The 18,170-nt window shown below is 43.4% G+C and overlaps 1 protein-coding gene across 2 annotated transcripts in view; it reads right to left on the bottom strand.

The window, feature by feature from the left end:
- Positions 1-18,170, bottom strand: part of LOC139543155 (putative uncharacterized protein DDB_G0290521) — a 116,378-nt gene that overhangs the window by 88,674 nt on the left and 9,534 nt on the right. For both annotated transcript variants that reach the window (XM_071349394.1, XM_071349395.1), the window contains exon 3: positions 1,221-1,247. In XM_071349394.1, the coding sequence (XP_071205495.1) occupies positions 1,221-1,247 (27 nt within the window). The remainder of the gene's footprint in view (positions 1-1,220; positions 1,248-18,170) is intronic.

The following is an 18,170-nucleotide window of genomic DNA, read 5'->3' as shown; positions in this document are numbered from 1 at the left end:
AACATGTGGATTCCATCAGTATAGTCAACCACTGAGCCCATAACATGTGGATTCCATCAGTATAGTCAACCACTGAGCCCATAACATGTGGGTTCCATCAGTATAGTCAACCACTGAGCCCATAACATGTGGATTCCATCAGTATATTCAACCACTGAGCCCATACCATGTGGATTCCATCAGTATATTCAACCACTGAGCCCATACCATGTGGATTCCATCAGTATATTCAACCACTGAGCCCATACCATGTGGATTCCATCAGTATATTCAACCACTGAGCCCATACCATGTGGATTCCATCAGTATAGTCAACCACTGAGCCCATACCATGTGGATTCCATCAGTATATTCAACCACTGAGCCCATACCATGTGGATTCCATCAGTATATTCAACCACTGAGCCCATAACATGTGGATTCCATCAGTATAGTCAACCACTGAGCCCATAACATGTGGATTCCATCAGTATAGTCAACCACTGAGCCCATAACATGTATAGAGCAACATATCACAGTTTCTACAAACTGAGGTGTAACAGACTTGTGGCAGTAGGTACCGTGAACTATTAGCTGTTTTCAAAGGCGATTCACTTCATCCGAGGCGTTTCCACGACAACACAGCATTTATCCTCTCTGACCCTGTCTCATTTTCATGTTGTTGCCAAAAATAAAGAGGCTCCATGCAGAGAAAAGCTAACACAGAGGCAAGCTAACGCAGAGACAAGCTAACGCAGAGACAAGCTAAATCAGAGACAAGCTAAAGCAGAGACAAGCTAACGCAGAGACAAGCTAATGCAGAGACAAGCTAACGTAGAGACAAGCTAACGCAGAGACAAGCTAAAACAGAGACAAGCTAACGCAGAGACAAGCTAACGCAGAGACAAGCTAAAACAGAGACAAGCTAAAACAGAGACAAGCTAAAACAGAGACAAACTAACGCAGAGACAAGCTAACGCAGAGACAAGCTAACGCAGAGACAAGCTAAAACAGAGACAAGCTAAAACAGAGACAAGCTAACGCAGAGACAAGCTAACGCAGAGACAAGCTAACGCAGAGACAAGCTAAAACAGAGACAAGCTAAAACAGCCAGATATTCACCTGCAGACTCAAGTAGGCTACATTAAAGTTTTACATTTCAAAGATTCCCAGTTGATCCACAGGTATGTCTCAGTGATGAAGGTAACCCAAACATTTGTGAAACATGAAACGTTACCGACCTGTCTTTGTTGAAGTGTCCGTCTGACCTAAAGAGCGAGAGAGAGTGACAGAGAGAGAGAGAGAGACAGAGAGAGAGAGAGAGACATACAGGGAGAGACAGAGAGAGAGAGACAGAGAGAGTCAGAGACAGAGACAGAGGGACAGAAAGAGACAGAGAGAGAGTCAGAGACAGAGACAGAGGGACAGAAAGAGAGAGAGAGATAGACAGAGAGAAAGAGAATGTGAGACACAGACAGACAGAAAAGAAAGACAGAGACCGTGTGTTATTAACACTTCATGTATTTCATATATAATTACATAAATACACATATCCATCATGAGTGTGGATGATGATGTAACAATGTTGAGAAACTGCATCCGTAGTCCCTCGTTCTATCGAAGGACCCCAAGCATCAATTCACTGTCACTAATATCTTCAGTACTTTACTGTACATCAATATGTAGATATATCTGCCAATACTGTAGTATTGTAACAAAAAGGTTTGATGTCCCAAACGGCACACCATTATCCTATTATAGTGCACTACTTTTGACCAGAGTCCTTATGGGGAAAAGGGTGTTAGGGTGGATGCAACCCAACTCTACAGCCTTGATTAGAAGCCTCTAGGGTTGTGGTGGTGTCCAGATTATCATCCTATCGTTCCTGTACCATACCGGGGTGTACGGTATTACCGGCAGTGCACACAAGGGCAGCTATTTGTTTTTTCCAAACGTAAAAAATATGTTTTTTTACGCAACACAATTAAATTTAGGCAGTAGGGATCTTGATCCAGGAGGGGGTTGAACGTCTCTGCTGTAACCAAGAAGCTTGATGTTGACATCTAGCCACTTAGCGAGTAAGTTACCGAACCAAATGCACAGCTGGAGCCCTGAGCGATTAAAATGAGATTTGATGTCATTTATTTATTCACAATACCACATAATGTCAAAGTGAAATGACGTTTTTAGAAATGTTTACAAATTAATAAAAAAATGAAAAGGCTGAAATGTCTTGAGTCAATGAGTATTCAACCCATTTGTTAGGGCAAACCTAAAAACTTGCTGTAGAAGTCACATAATACGTTGCATGGACTCACTCTGTGAGCAATAATAGTGTTTAACATGATTTTTAAATTACTACCCCATCTCTGTACCCCACACATTTATTTGTAAGGTCTTTTGGTTCAGCAGTGAGCAGACCAGGGAGGTTTTCCAATGGTTTTCAAAGAAGGGCGGAGAGGAAGGAAACCGCTCAGGGATTTCACTATGATGCCAATGGTGATTTTAACACAGTTTAATGGCTGTGATAGGAGAAAACTTAGGAATGATCAACAACATTGTAATTACTCCACAATACTAACCTAAATGACAGAGTGAAAAAAAGGACTACAAATATTCTGTACAGAATAAAAAATATTCCAAAACATGCATCCTGATTGCAATGTGCTAAAGTAGTACTGCAAATAATGTGGCAAAGAAATTAACTTTATGTCCTGAATAGAAAGTGTTATGTTTGGGTCAAGTCCAAAACAACACATCACTGAGTACCACTTCATATTTTAAAGCATGCTGATGGCTGCATCATGTTATGGGTATGCTTGTCATCGACAAGGACTAGGGAGTTTTTTAGGATAAATAGACACAGAATAGAGCTAAGCACAGGCAAAATCCTAGAGGAAAGCCTGGTTCAGTCACCTTTCCAACAGACACTAGAAGACAGACACATTCACCTTTCAGCAGGGCAATAACCTAAAACACAAGGCCAAATATACACTGGAGTTGCTAACCAAGATGACATTGACTGTTCCTGAGTGGCCTAGTTAAAGTTTTGACTTAAATTGTCTTGAAAATCTATGGCAAGACTTGAAAACGGCAGGTAGCCTAGTGGTTAGCGCGTTGGGCTTGGAACATTTTCAAAGTGAAAAAAAAAACATTTTAGAAAATGTTCCAAATTACTAAGAAATACAAAATGAGGATGTCTTGATTGTGTGTGTCTTCACCATAGTTTATACTTGGTGGAAGCACCTTTGGCAGCCATTACGGCTGTGAATTATTTTGAATAAGATTCTACCAACCTTTGCACAACTGTTAGGGCAACATACTGTATGTATATCCATTGTTTTGTGTAGATCGATAGGATACTTTTTTTTTTTTTTTAAATAATCCCTTTTCAGATGTAATGTTGGGGCAGTAAAATGTGGACACTGGGCAAAGGGATGTGTAGACTTTCACGAGCAACTGGCAACTTTCCAGGGAGTTTTTCCTAGCCACCGTGCTCCTACACCTGCATTGCTTTGCTGTTTGGGGTTCTAGGCTGGGTTTCTGTACAGCACTTTGTGACATCAGCTGATCTAAGAAGGGCTTTGTAAATACATTTGATTTGATTTGTATATTATTATTATATTATTATTATCATATTTTGAGACCTGGCCGCAGAGACCCATTGCAGTACATCTGCAGGTCACACTTTGAGACCTCCTGCTTGGTTCCTAGCAAATGTGTGTGTGTGTGTGTGTGTGTGTGTGTGTGTGTGTGTGTGTGTGTGTGTGTGTGTGTGTGTGTGTGTGTGTGTGTGTGTGTGTGTGTGTGTGTGTGTGTGTGTGTGTGTGTGTGTATGGGCTGCAGTGGAGGAAATGTGTGGCAGCAACAGCTGGATCAATATCACCCAGACATGTTAAAGGGCTAACCTTACATGCTATAGCTGGATCAATATCACCCAGACCTGTTTATGGGCTAACCTTACACTCTACAGCTGGATCAATATCACCCAGACCTGTTTAAGGGCTAACCTTACACTCTACAGCTGGATCAATATCACCCAGACCTGTTTATGGGCTAACCTTACATGCTACAGCTGGATCAATATCACCCAGACCTGTTTAAGGGCTAACCTTACACTCTACAGCTGGATCAATATCACCCAGACCTGTTTAAGGGCTAACCTTACACTCTACAGCTGGATCAATATCACCCAGACCTGTTTATGGGCTAACCTTACATGCTACAGCTGGATCAATATCACCCAGACCTGTTTAAGGGCTAACCTTACACTCTACAGCTGGATCAATATCACCCAGACCTGTTTATGGGCTAACCTTACAGCTGGATCAATATCACCCAGACCTGTTTAAGGGCTAACCTTACACTCTACAGCTGGATCAATATCCCCCAGATCTGTTTAAGGGCTAACCTTACAGCTGGATCAATATCACCCAGACCTGTTTACGGGCTAACCTTACACTCTACAGCTAAATCAATATCCCCCAGACCTGTTTATGGGCTAACCTTACAGCTGGATCAATATCACCCAGACCTGTTTAAGGGCTAACCTTACACTCTACAGCTGGATCAATATCACCCAGACCTGTTTAAGGGCTAACCTTACATGCTATAGCTGGATCAATATCACCCAGACCTGTTTATGGGCTAACCTTATACTCTACAGCTGGATCAATATCACCCAGACCTGTTTAAGGGCTAACCTTACAGCTGGATCAATATCACACAGACCTGTTTAAGGGCTAACCTTACACTCTACAGCTGGATCAATATCCCCCAGACCTGTTTATGGGCTAACCTTACACTCTACAGCTGGATCAATATCACCCAGACCTGTTTAAGGGCTAACCTTACACTCTACAGCTGGATCAATATCACCCAGACCTGTTTAAGGGCTAACCTTACACTCTACAGCTGGATCAATATCACCCAGACCTGTTTAAGGGCTAACCTTACACGCTACAGCTGGATCAATATCACCCAGACCTGTTTAAGGGCTAACCTTACACTCTACAGCTGGATCAATATCACCCAGACCTGTGTAAGGGCTAACCTTACAGCTGGATCAATATCACCCAGACCTGTTTAAGGGCTAACCTTACACTCTACAGCTGGATCAATATCACCCAGACCTGTTTATGGGCTAACCTTACATGCTAAAGCTGGATCAATATCACACAGACCTGTTTAAGGGCTAACCTTATATGCTACAGCTGGATCAATATCACCCAGACCTGTTTAAGGGCTAACCTTACACTCTACAGCTGGATCAATATCACCCAGACCTGTTTAAGGGCTAACCTTACACGCTACAGCTGGATCAATATCACCCAGACCTGTTTAAGGGCTAACCTTACACTCTACAGCTGGATCAATATCACCCAGACCTGTTTATGGGCTAACCTTACATGCTACTGCTGGATCAATATCACCCAGACCTGTTTAAGGGCTAACCTTACATGCTACAGCTGGATCAATATCACCCAGACCTGTTTAAGGGCTAACCTTACATGCTACAGCTGGATCAATATCACCCAGACCTGTTTAAGGGCTAACCTTACACTCTACAGCTGGATCAATATCACCCAGACCTGTTTATGGGCTAACCTTACAGCTGGATCAATATCACCCAGACCTGTTTAAGGGCTAACCTTACACTCTACAGCTGGATCAATATCACCCAGACCTGTTTATGGGCTAACCTTACATGCTACAGCTGGATCAATATCACCCAGACCTGTTTAAGGGCTAACCTTACATGCTACAGCTGGATCAATATCACCCAGACCTGTTTAAGGGCTAACCTTACAGCTGGATCAATATCACCCAGACCTGTTTAAGGGCTAACCTTACACTCTACAGCTGGATCAATATCACCCAGACCTGTTTAAGGGCTAACCTTACATGCTACAGCTGGATCAATATCACCCAGACCTGTTTAAGGGCTAACCTTACATGCTATAGCTGGATCAATATCACCCAGACCTGTTTATGGGCTAACCTTACAGCTGGATCAATATCACCCAGACCTGTTTAAGGGCTAACCTTACACTCTACAGCTGGATCAATATCACCCAGACCTGTTTAAGGGCTAACCTTACATGCTACAGCTGGATCAATATCACCCAGACCTGTTTAAGGGCTAACCTTACATGCTATAGCTGGATCAATATCACCCAGACCTGTTTAAGGGCTAACCTTACATGCTACAGCTGGATCAATATCACCCAGACCTGTTTATGGGCTAACCTTACAGCTGGATCAATATCACCCAGACCTGTTTAAGGGCTAACCTTACACTCTACAGCTGGATCAATATCCCCCAGACCTGTTTAAGGGCTAACCTTACAGCTGGATCAATATCACCCAGACCTGTTTACGGGCTAACCTTACACTCTACAGCTGGATCAATATCCCCCAGACCTGTTTATGGGCTAACCTTACAGCTGGATCAATATCACCCAGACCTGTTTAAGGGCTAACCTTACACTCTACAGCTGGATCAATATCACCCAGACTTGTTTAAGGGCTAACCTTACATGCTACAGCTGGATCAATATCACCCAGACCTGTTTATGGGCTAACCTTACACTCTACAGCTGGATCAATATCACCCAGACCTGTTTAAGGGCTAACCTTACATGCTACAGCTGGATCAATATCACCCAGACCTGTTTAAGGGCTAACCTTACACTCTACAGCTGGATCAATATCACCCAGACTTGTTTAAGGGCTAACCTTACATGCTACAGCTGGATCAATATCACCCAGACCTGTTTAAGGGCTAACCTTACATGCTACAGCTGGATCAATATCACCCAAACCTGTTTAAGGGCTAACCTTACATGCTATAGCTGGATCAATATCACCCAGACCTGTTTATGGGCTAACCTTATACTCTACAGCTGGATCAATATCACCCAGACCTGTTTAAGGGCTAACCTTACAGCTGGATCAATATCACACAGACCTGTTTAAGGGCTAACCTTACACTCTACAGCTGGATCAATATCCCCCAGACCTGTTTATGGGCTAACCTTACAGCTGGATCAATATCACCCAGACCTGTTTAAGGGCTAACCTTACATGCTACAGCTGGATCAATATCACCCAGACCTGTTTAAGGGCTAACCTTACACGCTACAGCTGGATCAATATCACCCAGACCTGTTTAAGGGCTAACCTTACATGCTACAGCTGGATCAATATCACCCAGACCTGTTTATGGGCTAACCTTACAGCTGGATCAATATCACCCAGACCTGTTTAAGGGCTAACCTTACACTCTACAGCTGGATCAATATCACCCAGACCTGTGTAAGGGCTAACCTTACAGCTGGATCAATATCACCCAGACCTGTTTAAGGGCTAACCTTACACTCTACAGCTGGATCAATATCACACAGACCTGTTTAAGGGCTAACCTTACATGCTACAGCTGGATCAATATCACCCAGACCTGTTTAAGGGCTAACCTTACACTCTACAGCTGGATCAATATCACCCAGACCTGTTTAAGGGCTAACCTTACACGCTACAGCTGGATCAATATCACCCAGACCTGTTTAAGGGCTAACCTTACACTCTACAGCTGGATCAATATCACCCAGACCTGTTTATGGGCTAACCTTACATGCTACAGCTGGATCAATATCACCCAGACCTGTTTAAGGGCTAACCTTACATGCTACAGCTGGATCAATATCACCCAGACCTGTTTAAGGGCTAACCTTACACTCTACAGCTGGATCAATATCACCCAGACCTGTTTAAGGGCTAACCTTACAGCTGGATCAATATCACCCAGACCTGTTTAAGGGCTAACCTTACACTCTACAGCTGGATCAATATCACCCAGACCTGTTTAAGGGCTAACCTTACACTCTACAGCTGGATCAATATCACCCAGACCTGTTTAAGGGCTAACCTTATGTGCTAAATGCTACATCAAACCTGATAATCTGAAAACAAAAACAGGGTTAAAAGGTACACAGCAAAAATGTGGGTGTTAAAATCTGAGTGTTGAATCTAGTGGGGTTAACACCAGTGTTATATCTGAGTGTTGATTCTAGTGGGGTTAACACCAGTGTTATGTCTGAGTGTTGATTCTAGTGGGGTTAACACCAGTGTTATATCTGAGTGTTGATTCTAGTGGGGTTAACACCAGTGTTATATCTGAGTGTTGATTCTAGTGGGGTTAACACCAGTGTTATGTCTGAGTGTTGATTCTAGTGGGGTTAACACCAGTGTTATATCTGAGTGTTGATTCTAGTGGGGTTAACACCAGTGTTATTCTGAGTGTTGATTCTAGTGGGGTTAACACCAGTGTTATATCTGAGTGTTGATTCTAGTGGGGTTATTAACACCAGGGTTATATCTGAGTGTTGATTCTTGTGGGGTTATTAACACCATGGTTATATCTGAGTGCTGATTCTAATGGGGTTCTAGTGTTATTCTGAGTGTTGATTCTAGTGTGGGTAACACCAGTGTTATTCTGAGTGTTGATTCTAGTGGGGTAACACCAGTGTTATATCTGAGTGTTGATTCTAGAGGGGTTAACACCAGTGTTATTCTGAGTGTTGATTCTAGTGGGGTTATTACCACCAGTGTTATTCTGAGTGTTGATTCTAGTGGGGTTAACACCAGTGTTATATCTGAGTGTTGATTCTAGTGTGGGTAACACCAGTGTTATTCTGAGTGTTGATTCTAGTGGGGTAACACCAGTGTTATATCTGAGTGTTGATTCTAGTGTGGGTAACACCAGTGTTATATCTGAGTGTTGATTCAAGAGGGGTTAACACCAGTGTTATATCTGAGTGTTGATTCTAGTGAGGTTAACACCAGTGTTATATCTGAGTGTTGATTCTTGTGGGGTTATTAACACCAGGGTTATATCTGAGTGCTGATTCTAATGGGGTTCTAGTGTTATTCTGAGTGTTGATTCTAGTGTGGGTAACACCAGTGTTATTCTGAGTGTTGATTCTAGTGGGGTTAACACCAGTGTTATGTCTGATTGTTGATTCTAGTGGGGTTAACAAGAATGGGATTGAAATTGGGGCAACCTGTGCTGAATAAATTAAATGCTAACCATGTGGTGTTGTTGTTACTCGAATGTGTTGAGTTAATTTCCGTTAACTCTCTCAAAGTGAAAAAGACAGGGGAAGAACCTCATTATCAAATCAAATTGTATTTGTCACATGCGCCAAATACAACAGTGAAATGCTTACCTACAATCCCTTAACCAACAATGCAGTTTTAAGGAAAATACGTGTTAAGAAAGTATTTACTAAAATAAACTGAATTTAAAAAAATTAAAAATTAAAAATTTAAATTAAAAAGAAGAAAATAGTCATCTGGAACAGCTGGTGCTCTCATGCATGCTTCAGTGTTGCTTGCCTTGAAGCTTGCATAGAAGTAATTTATCTTGTCTGTCAGGCTCCTGTCACTGGGCTGTGCTTCCCTTCGTAGTTCGTAGTCCGAATTAGATTGCAACCCCTGCCACATCAGACAAGCGTCAGAGCCGGTGTAGTAGGATTCAATCTTAGTCCTGTATTGATGCTTTGCCTGTTTGATGGTTCCTCGGAGGGCAAAGCGGGATTTCTTATAAGCGTCCAGGTTAGAGTCCCGCTCCTTGAAAGCGGCAGCTCTACCCTTTAGCTCAGTGCGGATGTTGCCTGTATTCCATGGCTTCTGGTTGGGGTATGTACTGGTCACTGTGGGGACGACGTCATCGATGCACTTATTGATGAAACCAGTGACTGAGGTGTTGTACTACTCAATGCCATCGGAATAATCCCAGAACATATTCCAGTCTGTGCAAAACAGTCTTTTAGTTTAGTATCTGCACCAACTGACCACTTCTTAATTGAGCGAGTCACTTGTGCTTCCTGCTTTAGTTTTTGCTTGTAAGCAGGAATTAGGAGGATATAGTTATGGTCAGATTTTCCAAATGGAGGGTAAGGGAGAGTTTTGTACACGTCTGTGTGTGGAGTAAAGGTGGTCTACAGTTTTTTTTCTCTCTGGTTGCACATTTAACATGCTGGTAAAAATGAGGTAAAACTGATTTAAGTTGACCTGCATTAAAGTCCCCGGCCACTAGGAGCGCCGCTTCTGGATGAGCATTTTCTTGTTTGCTTATGGCCTTATACAGCTGGTTGAGTAGGTCTTAGTTCCAGCATCGGTTTATGGTGGTAAATAGACAGCTACGAAAAATATAGATGAAAACTCTCTTGGTAAATAGTGTGGTCTACAGCTTATCATGAGATACTCTACCTCAGGCGAGCAAAACCTTGTGACTTCCTTAATATTAGATTTTGTGCACCAGCTGTTATTTACAAATAGACACAGACCTCCACCCCTTGTCTTACCGGAGGCAGCTGTTCTATCTTGCCGATGGATCGAAAACCCACCCAGCTGTATATTATCCATGTCATCGTTCAGCCACGACTCAGTGAAACATAAGATATTACAGTTTTTAATGTCCCGCTGGTAGTCTTGATCGGAGCTCATCCAGTTTGTTATCCAATGATTGCACATTGGAAAATAGGACTGATGGTAATCAAATCAAAATCACATTTATTTACAAAGCCCTTCTTACATCAGCTGATGTCACAAAGTACTGTACAGAAACGCAGCCTAAAACCCCAAACAGCAAGCAATGCAGGTGTAGAAGCACGGTGGATAGGAAAAACTCCCTAGAAAGACCAGAACCTAGGAAGAAACCTAGAGAGGAACCAGGCTATGAGGGGTGGCCAGTTCTCTTCTGGCTGCGCCGGGTGGAGATTATAACAGAACATGGCCAAGATGTTCAAATGTTCCTAAATGACCAGCATGGTCAAATAATAGTAATCACACATGGTACAGGTGGATTACCCCATTGGCCGTTGAATCCTTACAAGGCACCCCAACCTACTACCCCGATATCCCTGGCTCTTCTTCATGTGAAGGATGGGGATTTGGGCCTTGTCGGGTTTCTGAAGTAAATCCTTCGCGTCCGACTCGTTAAAGAAAAAAAAAAATCTTTGTCCAGTACGAGGTGAGTAATCGCTGTCCTGATGTCCAGAAGCTCTTTTCGGTCAACAGAGACGGTGGCAGAAACATTATGTACAAAATAAGTTACAAATAACAGGACACATGAAGTGAGAAGGAACAGTTCTATCCCACACGCATATACTCCCACGCCCACGAATGTTCTATCATCAGGCAGGGACATGCGTACACTAGAGAGAGGAACCAATTCAGGTCCTGCCTAGCAACAGAGATCTATTGGCTGTCTAGATGTGCAAGGAGATGACTCTGCCTAGTAGGAGGTCTATAAATATATGTGCTTGTGTAATCGTGTCTTTGTCTCTGCAGTCGTTTGACCCAGTGGGTGAATAAACTTGGTTTGAGCTTTTTGTAGTTGTCCGTGAGTTTGTTCAGAACACTAGCAAACAGTAATGGGTGTTACTGGTACAGATAAAATTCACTCGAAAGGCACCCTGGGAAATAAATATGCAAACAAGGCTTTACACACTATACAGTGTTAATTGTGTGATTGGCCAGTCTGAAATCTGTATGATAGGTGTCATATTCCTATTAACTTTCCAGAGTAGTGAGAACGACTTCATCATCAGCTTCATCACCACGCTACATCATACCGGCTGTGTTTCAGCCTGCGTGAACGGCAGGAGCACGTGCTTCGACACCTGCATTGCTTGCTGTTTGGGGTTTAAGAAGGGCTATATAAATACTTCCTAGGTTCTGGGCCTTTCTAGGGAGTTTTTCCTAGCCGCCGTGCTTCTACACCTGCATTGCTTGCTGTTTGGGGTTTTAGGCTGGGTTTCTGTACAGCACTTTGAGATATCAGCTGATGTAAGAAGGGTTTTATAAATACATTTGATTTGATTTGATGATACACACGAACATGAGATGACCCCTGGTAATCCACAGACCACCACTCCAACCCCCCCCCCCCCCCCAAAAAAAAATAACATTCAAAACGGGTGAATTTTTCCTTTAACGGGTGTTTTGTTGTATGACGCTCTCCCCTATGAATGCTTCTGGGAAAACGACCATTCTAGAATATATTGGTTTCACCAAAGACGATGATTGGGATGGAGAGAATATTGGTTTAACAAGCAGTTTACCAGACCACTGTGGGACATGTGGTAAAGAAGTAATGCACTAGATATGGAATAGGTTTCCATTTCATAATAACAAGGCCAGTGTCCGCTATACAGAACCAGACGAGAGCCAGGTCAGAGCCCCAAGTGGGAGACAGAATGTAGAGATCCCTTTGTCAGATTTTGTACCATGCTTTATGGAAGACACAGACTCCCAGCAGAGGAAGGGAGCACTCCTACCAGAGCAAAACAACGGATATTTATTTACAGAGGGATTCTACCGTTGAAGAAGTGGAGTGTGTTGCAGGTATACAGGGCCTCTCCTCCTCCTACCTTCTACCCCTCTCCACGCACTCACACCAACAGCAGCACCCAAGCTGCACCAGCATATGAATCATATGCATCTCTCTCCTACACAAATAGAGCAAGTAGCCAACTGTCTCCCCCACAACAGACAGACAGCATCTCTCTCCTACACAAATAGAACAACTAGCCAACAGTCTCCCCCACAACAGACAGACAGCATCTCTCTCCTACACAAATAGAGCAAGTAGCCAACTGTCTCCCCCACAACAGACAGACAGCTTCTCTCTCCTACACAAATAGAGCAACTAGCCAACTGTCTCCCCCACAACAGACAGACAGCTTCTCTCTCCTACACAAATAGAACAACTAGCCAACTGTCTCACCCACAACAGACAGACAGCATATCTCTCCTACACAAATAGAGCAAGTAGACAACTGTCTCCCCCACAACAGACAGACAGCTTCTCTCTCCTACACAAATAGAACAACTAGCCAACTGTCTCACCCACAACAGACAGACAGCATCTCTCTCCTACACAAATAGAACAACTAGCCAACTGTCTCACCCACAACAGACAGACAGCATCTCTCTCCTACACAAATAGAGCAAGTAGCCAACTGTCTCCCCCACAACAGACAGACAGCATCTCTCTCCTACACAAATAGAACAACTAGCCAACAGTCTCCTCAACGTACAGACAGACAGCTTCTCTCTCCTACACGCTAGCAAACTGTCTCCCCCACAACAGACAGACAGCATCTCTCTCCTACACGCTAGCAAACTGTCTCACCCACAACAGACAGACGGCATCTTTTGGTTCCAGACTTTCTATCATGTATTATTGGTTAGTTAGAGCACCATATTTTGAGAGGCCTTTTCAGCATTAGGTGGTCTTTGTAGCCCAAAGGAAAGGTACTACCTTGTCCCCTAACAGGCAACCATAATCATGTATACAGTACTTTTAAAACTAAACGTATGTGTTGGTTTGTTTGTCATGTAGATTGAACACCATGTGTGTTTCTCAAAATGCATACTACCATGCGCCGAGCAACTGCTCGGCATCCGAACACAAGGCACTACAGAGGGTAGTGCTGTACGGCCCAGTACATCACTGGGGCTAAAATTCCTGCCACCCAGGACCTCTAAACCAGGCGGTGTCAGAGGAAGGCCCTAAAAATTGTCAAAAACTCCTGCCAAACCTAGTCATAGACTGTTCTCTCTGCTACCGCACAGCAAGCAGTACCGGAGTGCCAAGTCTAGGTCCAAGAGGCTTCTAAACAGCTTCTACCCCCAAGCCATAAGACTCCTGAACATCTAATCAAAGGGCTACCCAGACTATTTGCATTGCCCCTCCCCCCCCTATTTAACACTGCTGCTACTCTCTGTTATTATCTATGCATAGTCACTTGAATACCTATATGTACATATTACCTCAATTACCTCGACTAACCTTTGCCCCCGCACATTGACTCTGTACTGGTACCCCCTGTATATAGTCTAGCTATTGTCATTTTACTGCTGCTCTTGAAATATTTCTTACTTTTATTTCTTACTTTTATAGGTATTTTCTTAAAACTGCATTGTTGGTTAAGGGCTTGTATGTACGGTATGTATGTTAAGGGTTAACGGTATGTACGGTATGTTAAGGTTTAACGGTCTACTACACCTGTTGTATTCGGATCATGATGACAAATAACATTTGATTTGATTTGAAATTGAAGGACGCATCAGTCGGAGTATGATTCCAAATCAAAGTACGTGAAACACGGAGGTGAGGACCCTCGGAGTGTGGTGCCAGGAAAATAACATCTCACTCAATGTCAACAAAACAAAGGAGCTGATCGTGGACTTCGGGAAACAGCAGAGGGAGTGCCCCCCCTATCCACATCGACGAGACCTCAGTGGACAAGGTGGAAAGATTCAAGTTCCTCGGCATACACATCACTGGCAATCTGAAATGGTCCACCCATGGCCTCCCGGGTGGCGCAGTGGTCTAGGGCACTGAGATTCTGGTGGCACAGTGCGGTGCACGCTAACCAAGGGGGCCAGGTGCACGGTGTTTCCTCCGACACATTGGTGCGGCTGGCTTCCGGGTTGGAGGCGCGCTGTGTTAAGAAGCAGTGCGGCTTGGTTGGGTTGTGCTTCGGAGGACGCGTGGCTTTCGACTTTCGTCTCTCCCGAGCCCGTACGGGAGTTGTAGCGATGAGACAAGATAGTAATTACTAACACAATTGGATACCACGAAATTGGGGAGAAAAAGGGGGGTAAAAAAATTAAATAAATGGTCCACCCACACAGACAGCGCGGTGAAGAAGGTGCAACAGCGCCTCTTCAACCTCAGGAGGCTGAAGAAATTTGCCTTGGCCCCTAAAAGCCTCACAAACTTTTACAGATGCACAATCGAGAACATCCTGTCGGGCTGTATCACCGCCTGGTACAGCAACTGCTCCGCCCACAACCGCAAGGCTCTCCAGAGGGTAGTGAGGTCTGCACAACGCATCACTGGGGGGAAACTACCTGCCCTCCAGGACACCTACACCACCCGATGTCACAGGAAGGCCAAAAAGATCATCAAGGACAACAACCACCCGAGCCACTGCCTGTTCACCCCGCTATCATCCAGAAGGTGAGGTCAGTACAGGTGCATCAAAGCAGGGACCGAGAGACTGAAAAACAACTTCTATCTCAAGGCCATCAGACTGTTAAATAGCCATCACGAGTACATTAGTGGCTGCTGCCTACATACATGGACTTGAAATCACTGCCGACTTTAATAATGGAACACTAGTCACTTTAATAGTGTTCACATATTTTGCGTGACTCATTTTATATGTATACAGTACCGGTCAAAAGTTTAAGAACACCTAATCGTTCCAGGGTTTTTCTTTATTTTTACAATTTTCTACATTGTAGAATTTTGCCACCCTTTGCCTTGATGACAGCTTTGCACACTCTTGGCATTCTCTCAACCAGCTTCATGATGTAGTCACCTGGAATGCATTTCAATTATTATTAGCATTCTTGGGCTCCCGAGTGGCGCAGCGATCTAAGGCACTGCATCTTAGTGCTAGAGGCATCACTACAGACCCTGGTTCAATTCCAGGCTGTATCACAACTGGCCGTGATTGGGAGTCCCATAGGGCGGCGCACAATTGGCCCAGTGTTGTCCGGGTTAGGCCGTCAATGTAAATAAGAATTAAGAAGGTTAACATGTATATACTGTATTCTATTGTACTGTATCTTAGTCTATGCCGGTTGACATTGCTCATCCAAATATTTATATATTCTTAATTTAGATTTATAAACCCAGGGTCGTTACAGTATGGACAGAAATATGACGCAACCATGTAAAAAACGACAAAAACATTTTTTAAATCAATGGCGGACATTATTTGGGATGAAGCGAGAGAAAATAAACTGTCTTCGGAATTAAATATTGCCCATTCACATCTCATATGTTGCCTGAATACAATATTTTATCTTGATACGTTAATAAATAAATTCTGTGTTAATTGTGGCATGTTTACCTGCCTACAATACCCACTGGCCATCATTGTATGCATAGGTCGCAATCCCATAATAAATCAATACGGCTAGCTGGCTACCTAGCCACAAAGAATTGGTAGGTTTAATTAGCTAGTCACGGAGAGATGACAGCTAAAGTTAGCTAGTCATCTACCTTGCATAAAATGTGTTTTAGGTTGTTTTTGCCTGTTAAACTATCTGGCTAGCTAGATTATTACGATTCCATATAGCTAGCTGATAATTAAATGTTTGTTTATGTAGTTATCTTGTATCGTTTTTGTATTGTCATTCACTTGGCTGGCTGGCAGCAGATTGAGGCAGTAACGTTACAGGGCATCATTGTGCTGAGGTGACCGAGGCATACACATCTCTCATCTCCCGACTCCGGCCCTCTCACTTCAAAAATGAAAATCTGACGAAGAGGATCAAGTGCTGACTGCGTGACAATATCAGCAAACCACAATGTATCACTTATAGTCATTGTGAAGACCCAAAAGAGATACCTACACTGACAGATAGCGCCATCTCTCATTGCTTCCTCCCGCTGCCATTGTCTAGCTGCCCTCCTCCGGATGGATATCCTCCTAGCTTTCGCGTCTGTGTATCGTCCGGATATTTATTTGTAGCGTAGCTAGAATCAGGTTATATTGGCATGTTTCCCCTGGGTTGACAGAGTCCTTGCAGGCTGTGTACCTATGGATTATGAGTAATGATATTTTAGCTAGCCATTTAACTTGGGCAGCTTGCTAAATAACCATGGATCATGATGAGGGATAACCTATAACTACTGCACTGGTCATTATCTATGCTAGTGTAACGGATGTGAAATGGCTAGCTAGTTAGCGGGTACGCGCTACTAGCGTTTCAGTCAGTTACGTCACTTGCTCTGAAACCTAGATGTAGTGTTGCACCTTGCTCTGCAAGGGCCGTGGCCTTTGTGGAGCGATGGGTAACGATGCTTCGTGGGCGACTGTTGTTGATGTGTGCAGAGGGTCCCTGGTTCGCGCCCGTGTCGGGGCGAGGGGACGCCGTAAAGTTATACTGTTACATTGATGCTGTTGACCCGGATCACTGGTTGCTGCGGAAAAGGAGGAGGTTGAAAGGGGGGTGAGTGTAACGGATGTGAAATGGCTAGCTAGTTAGCGGGTACGCGCTACTAGCGTTTCAGTCAGTTACGTCACTTGCTCTGAAACCTAGAAGTAGTGTTGCACCTTGCTCTGCAAGGGCCGTGGCCTTTGTGGAGCGATGGGTAACGATGCTTCGTGGGTGACTGTTCTCGATGTGTGCAGAGGGTCCCTGGTTCGCGCCCGGGTCGGGGCGAGGGGACGTACTAAAGTTATACTGTTACACTAGTAATGTTCTATGTTAACTTTATGTTAAATATGTTGCTAATGCATATAATGTAAACACGAGTCGTCTCTTGCTAAAGTTAACTGGCTTAGCTACCACTAAAGTTAGCTAGCTTAGCTACTACTAAAGTTAGCTAGCTTAGCCACTACTAAAGTTAGCTAGCTTAGCTACCACTAAAGTTAGCTAGCTTAGACACTACTAAAGATAGCTAGCTTAGCTACTACTAAAGTTAGCTAGCTTAGACACTACTAAAGTTAGCTAGCTTAGACACTACTAAAGTTAGCTAGCTTAGCTACCACTAAAGTTAGCTAGCTTAGACACTACTAAAGTTAGCTAGCTTAGCTACCACTAAAGTTAGCTAGCTTAGTTACTACTAAAGTTAGCTAGCTTAGACACTACTAAACTTAGCTAGCTTAGCTACCACTAAAGTTAGCTAGCTTAGACACTACTAAAGTTAGCTAGCTTAGACACTACTAAAGTTAGCTAGCTTAGACACTACTAAAGTTAGCTAGCTTAGCTACCACTAAAGTTAGCTAGCTTAGCTACTACTAAAGTTAGCTAGCTTAGATACTACTAAAGTTAGCTAGCTTAGACACTACTAAAGTTAGCTAGCTTAGCCACTACTAAAGTTAGCTAGCTTAGACACTACTAAAGATAGCTAGCTTAGCTACTACTAAAGTTAGCTAGCTTAGACACTACTAAAGTTAGCTAGCTTAGACACTACTAAAGTTAGCTAGCTTAGACACTACTAAAGTTAGCTAGCTTAGACACTACTAAAGTTAGCTAGCTTAGACACTACTAAAGTTAGCTAGCTTAGCTACTACTAAAGTTAACTAGCTTAGACACTACTAAAGTTAGCTAGCTTAGACACTACTAAAGTTAGCTAGCTTAGCTACTACTAAAGT

Source organism: Salvelinus alpinus, chromosome 17, assembly GCF_045679555.1.
Source record: "Salvelinus alpinus chromosome 17, SLU_Salpinus.1, whole genome shotgun sequence".
Lineage (NCBI taxonomy): Eukaryota > Metazoa > Chordata > Actinopteri > Salmoniformes > Salmonidae > Salvelinus > Salvelinus alpinus.
The sequence above is the reverse complement of the archived record's forward strand: the minus strand, read 5'-3'. Positions and strand labels throughout refer to the sequence as shown.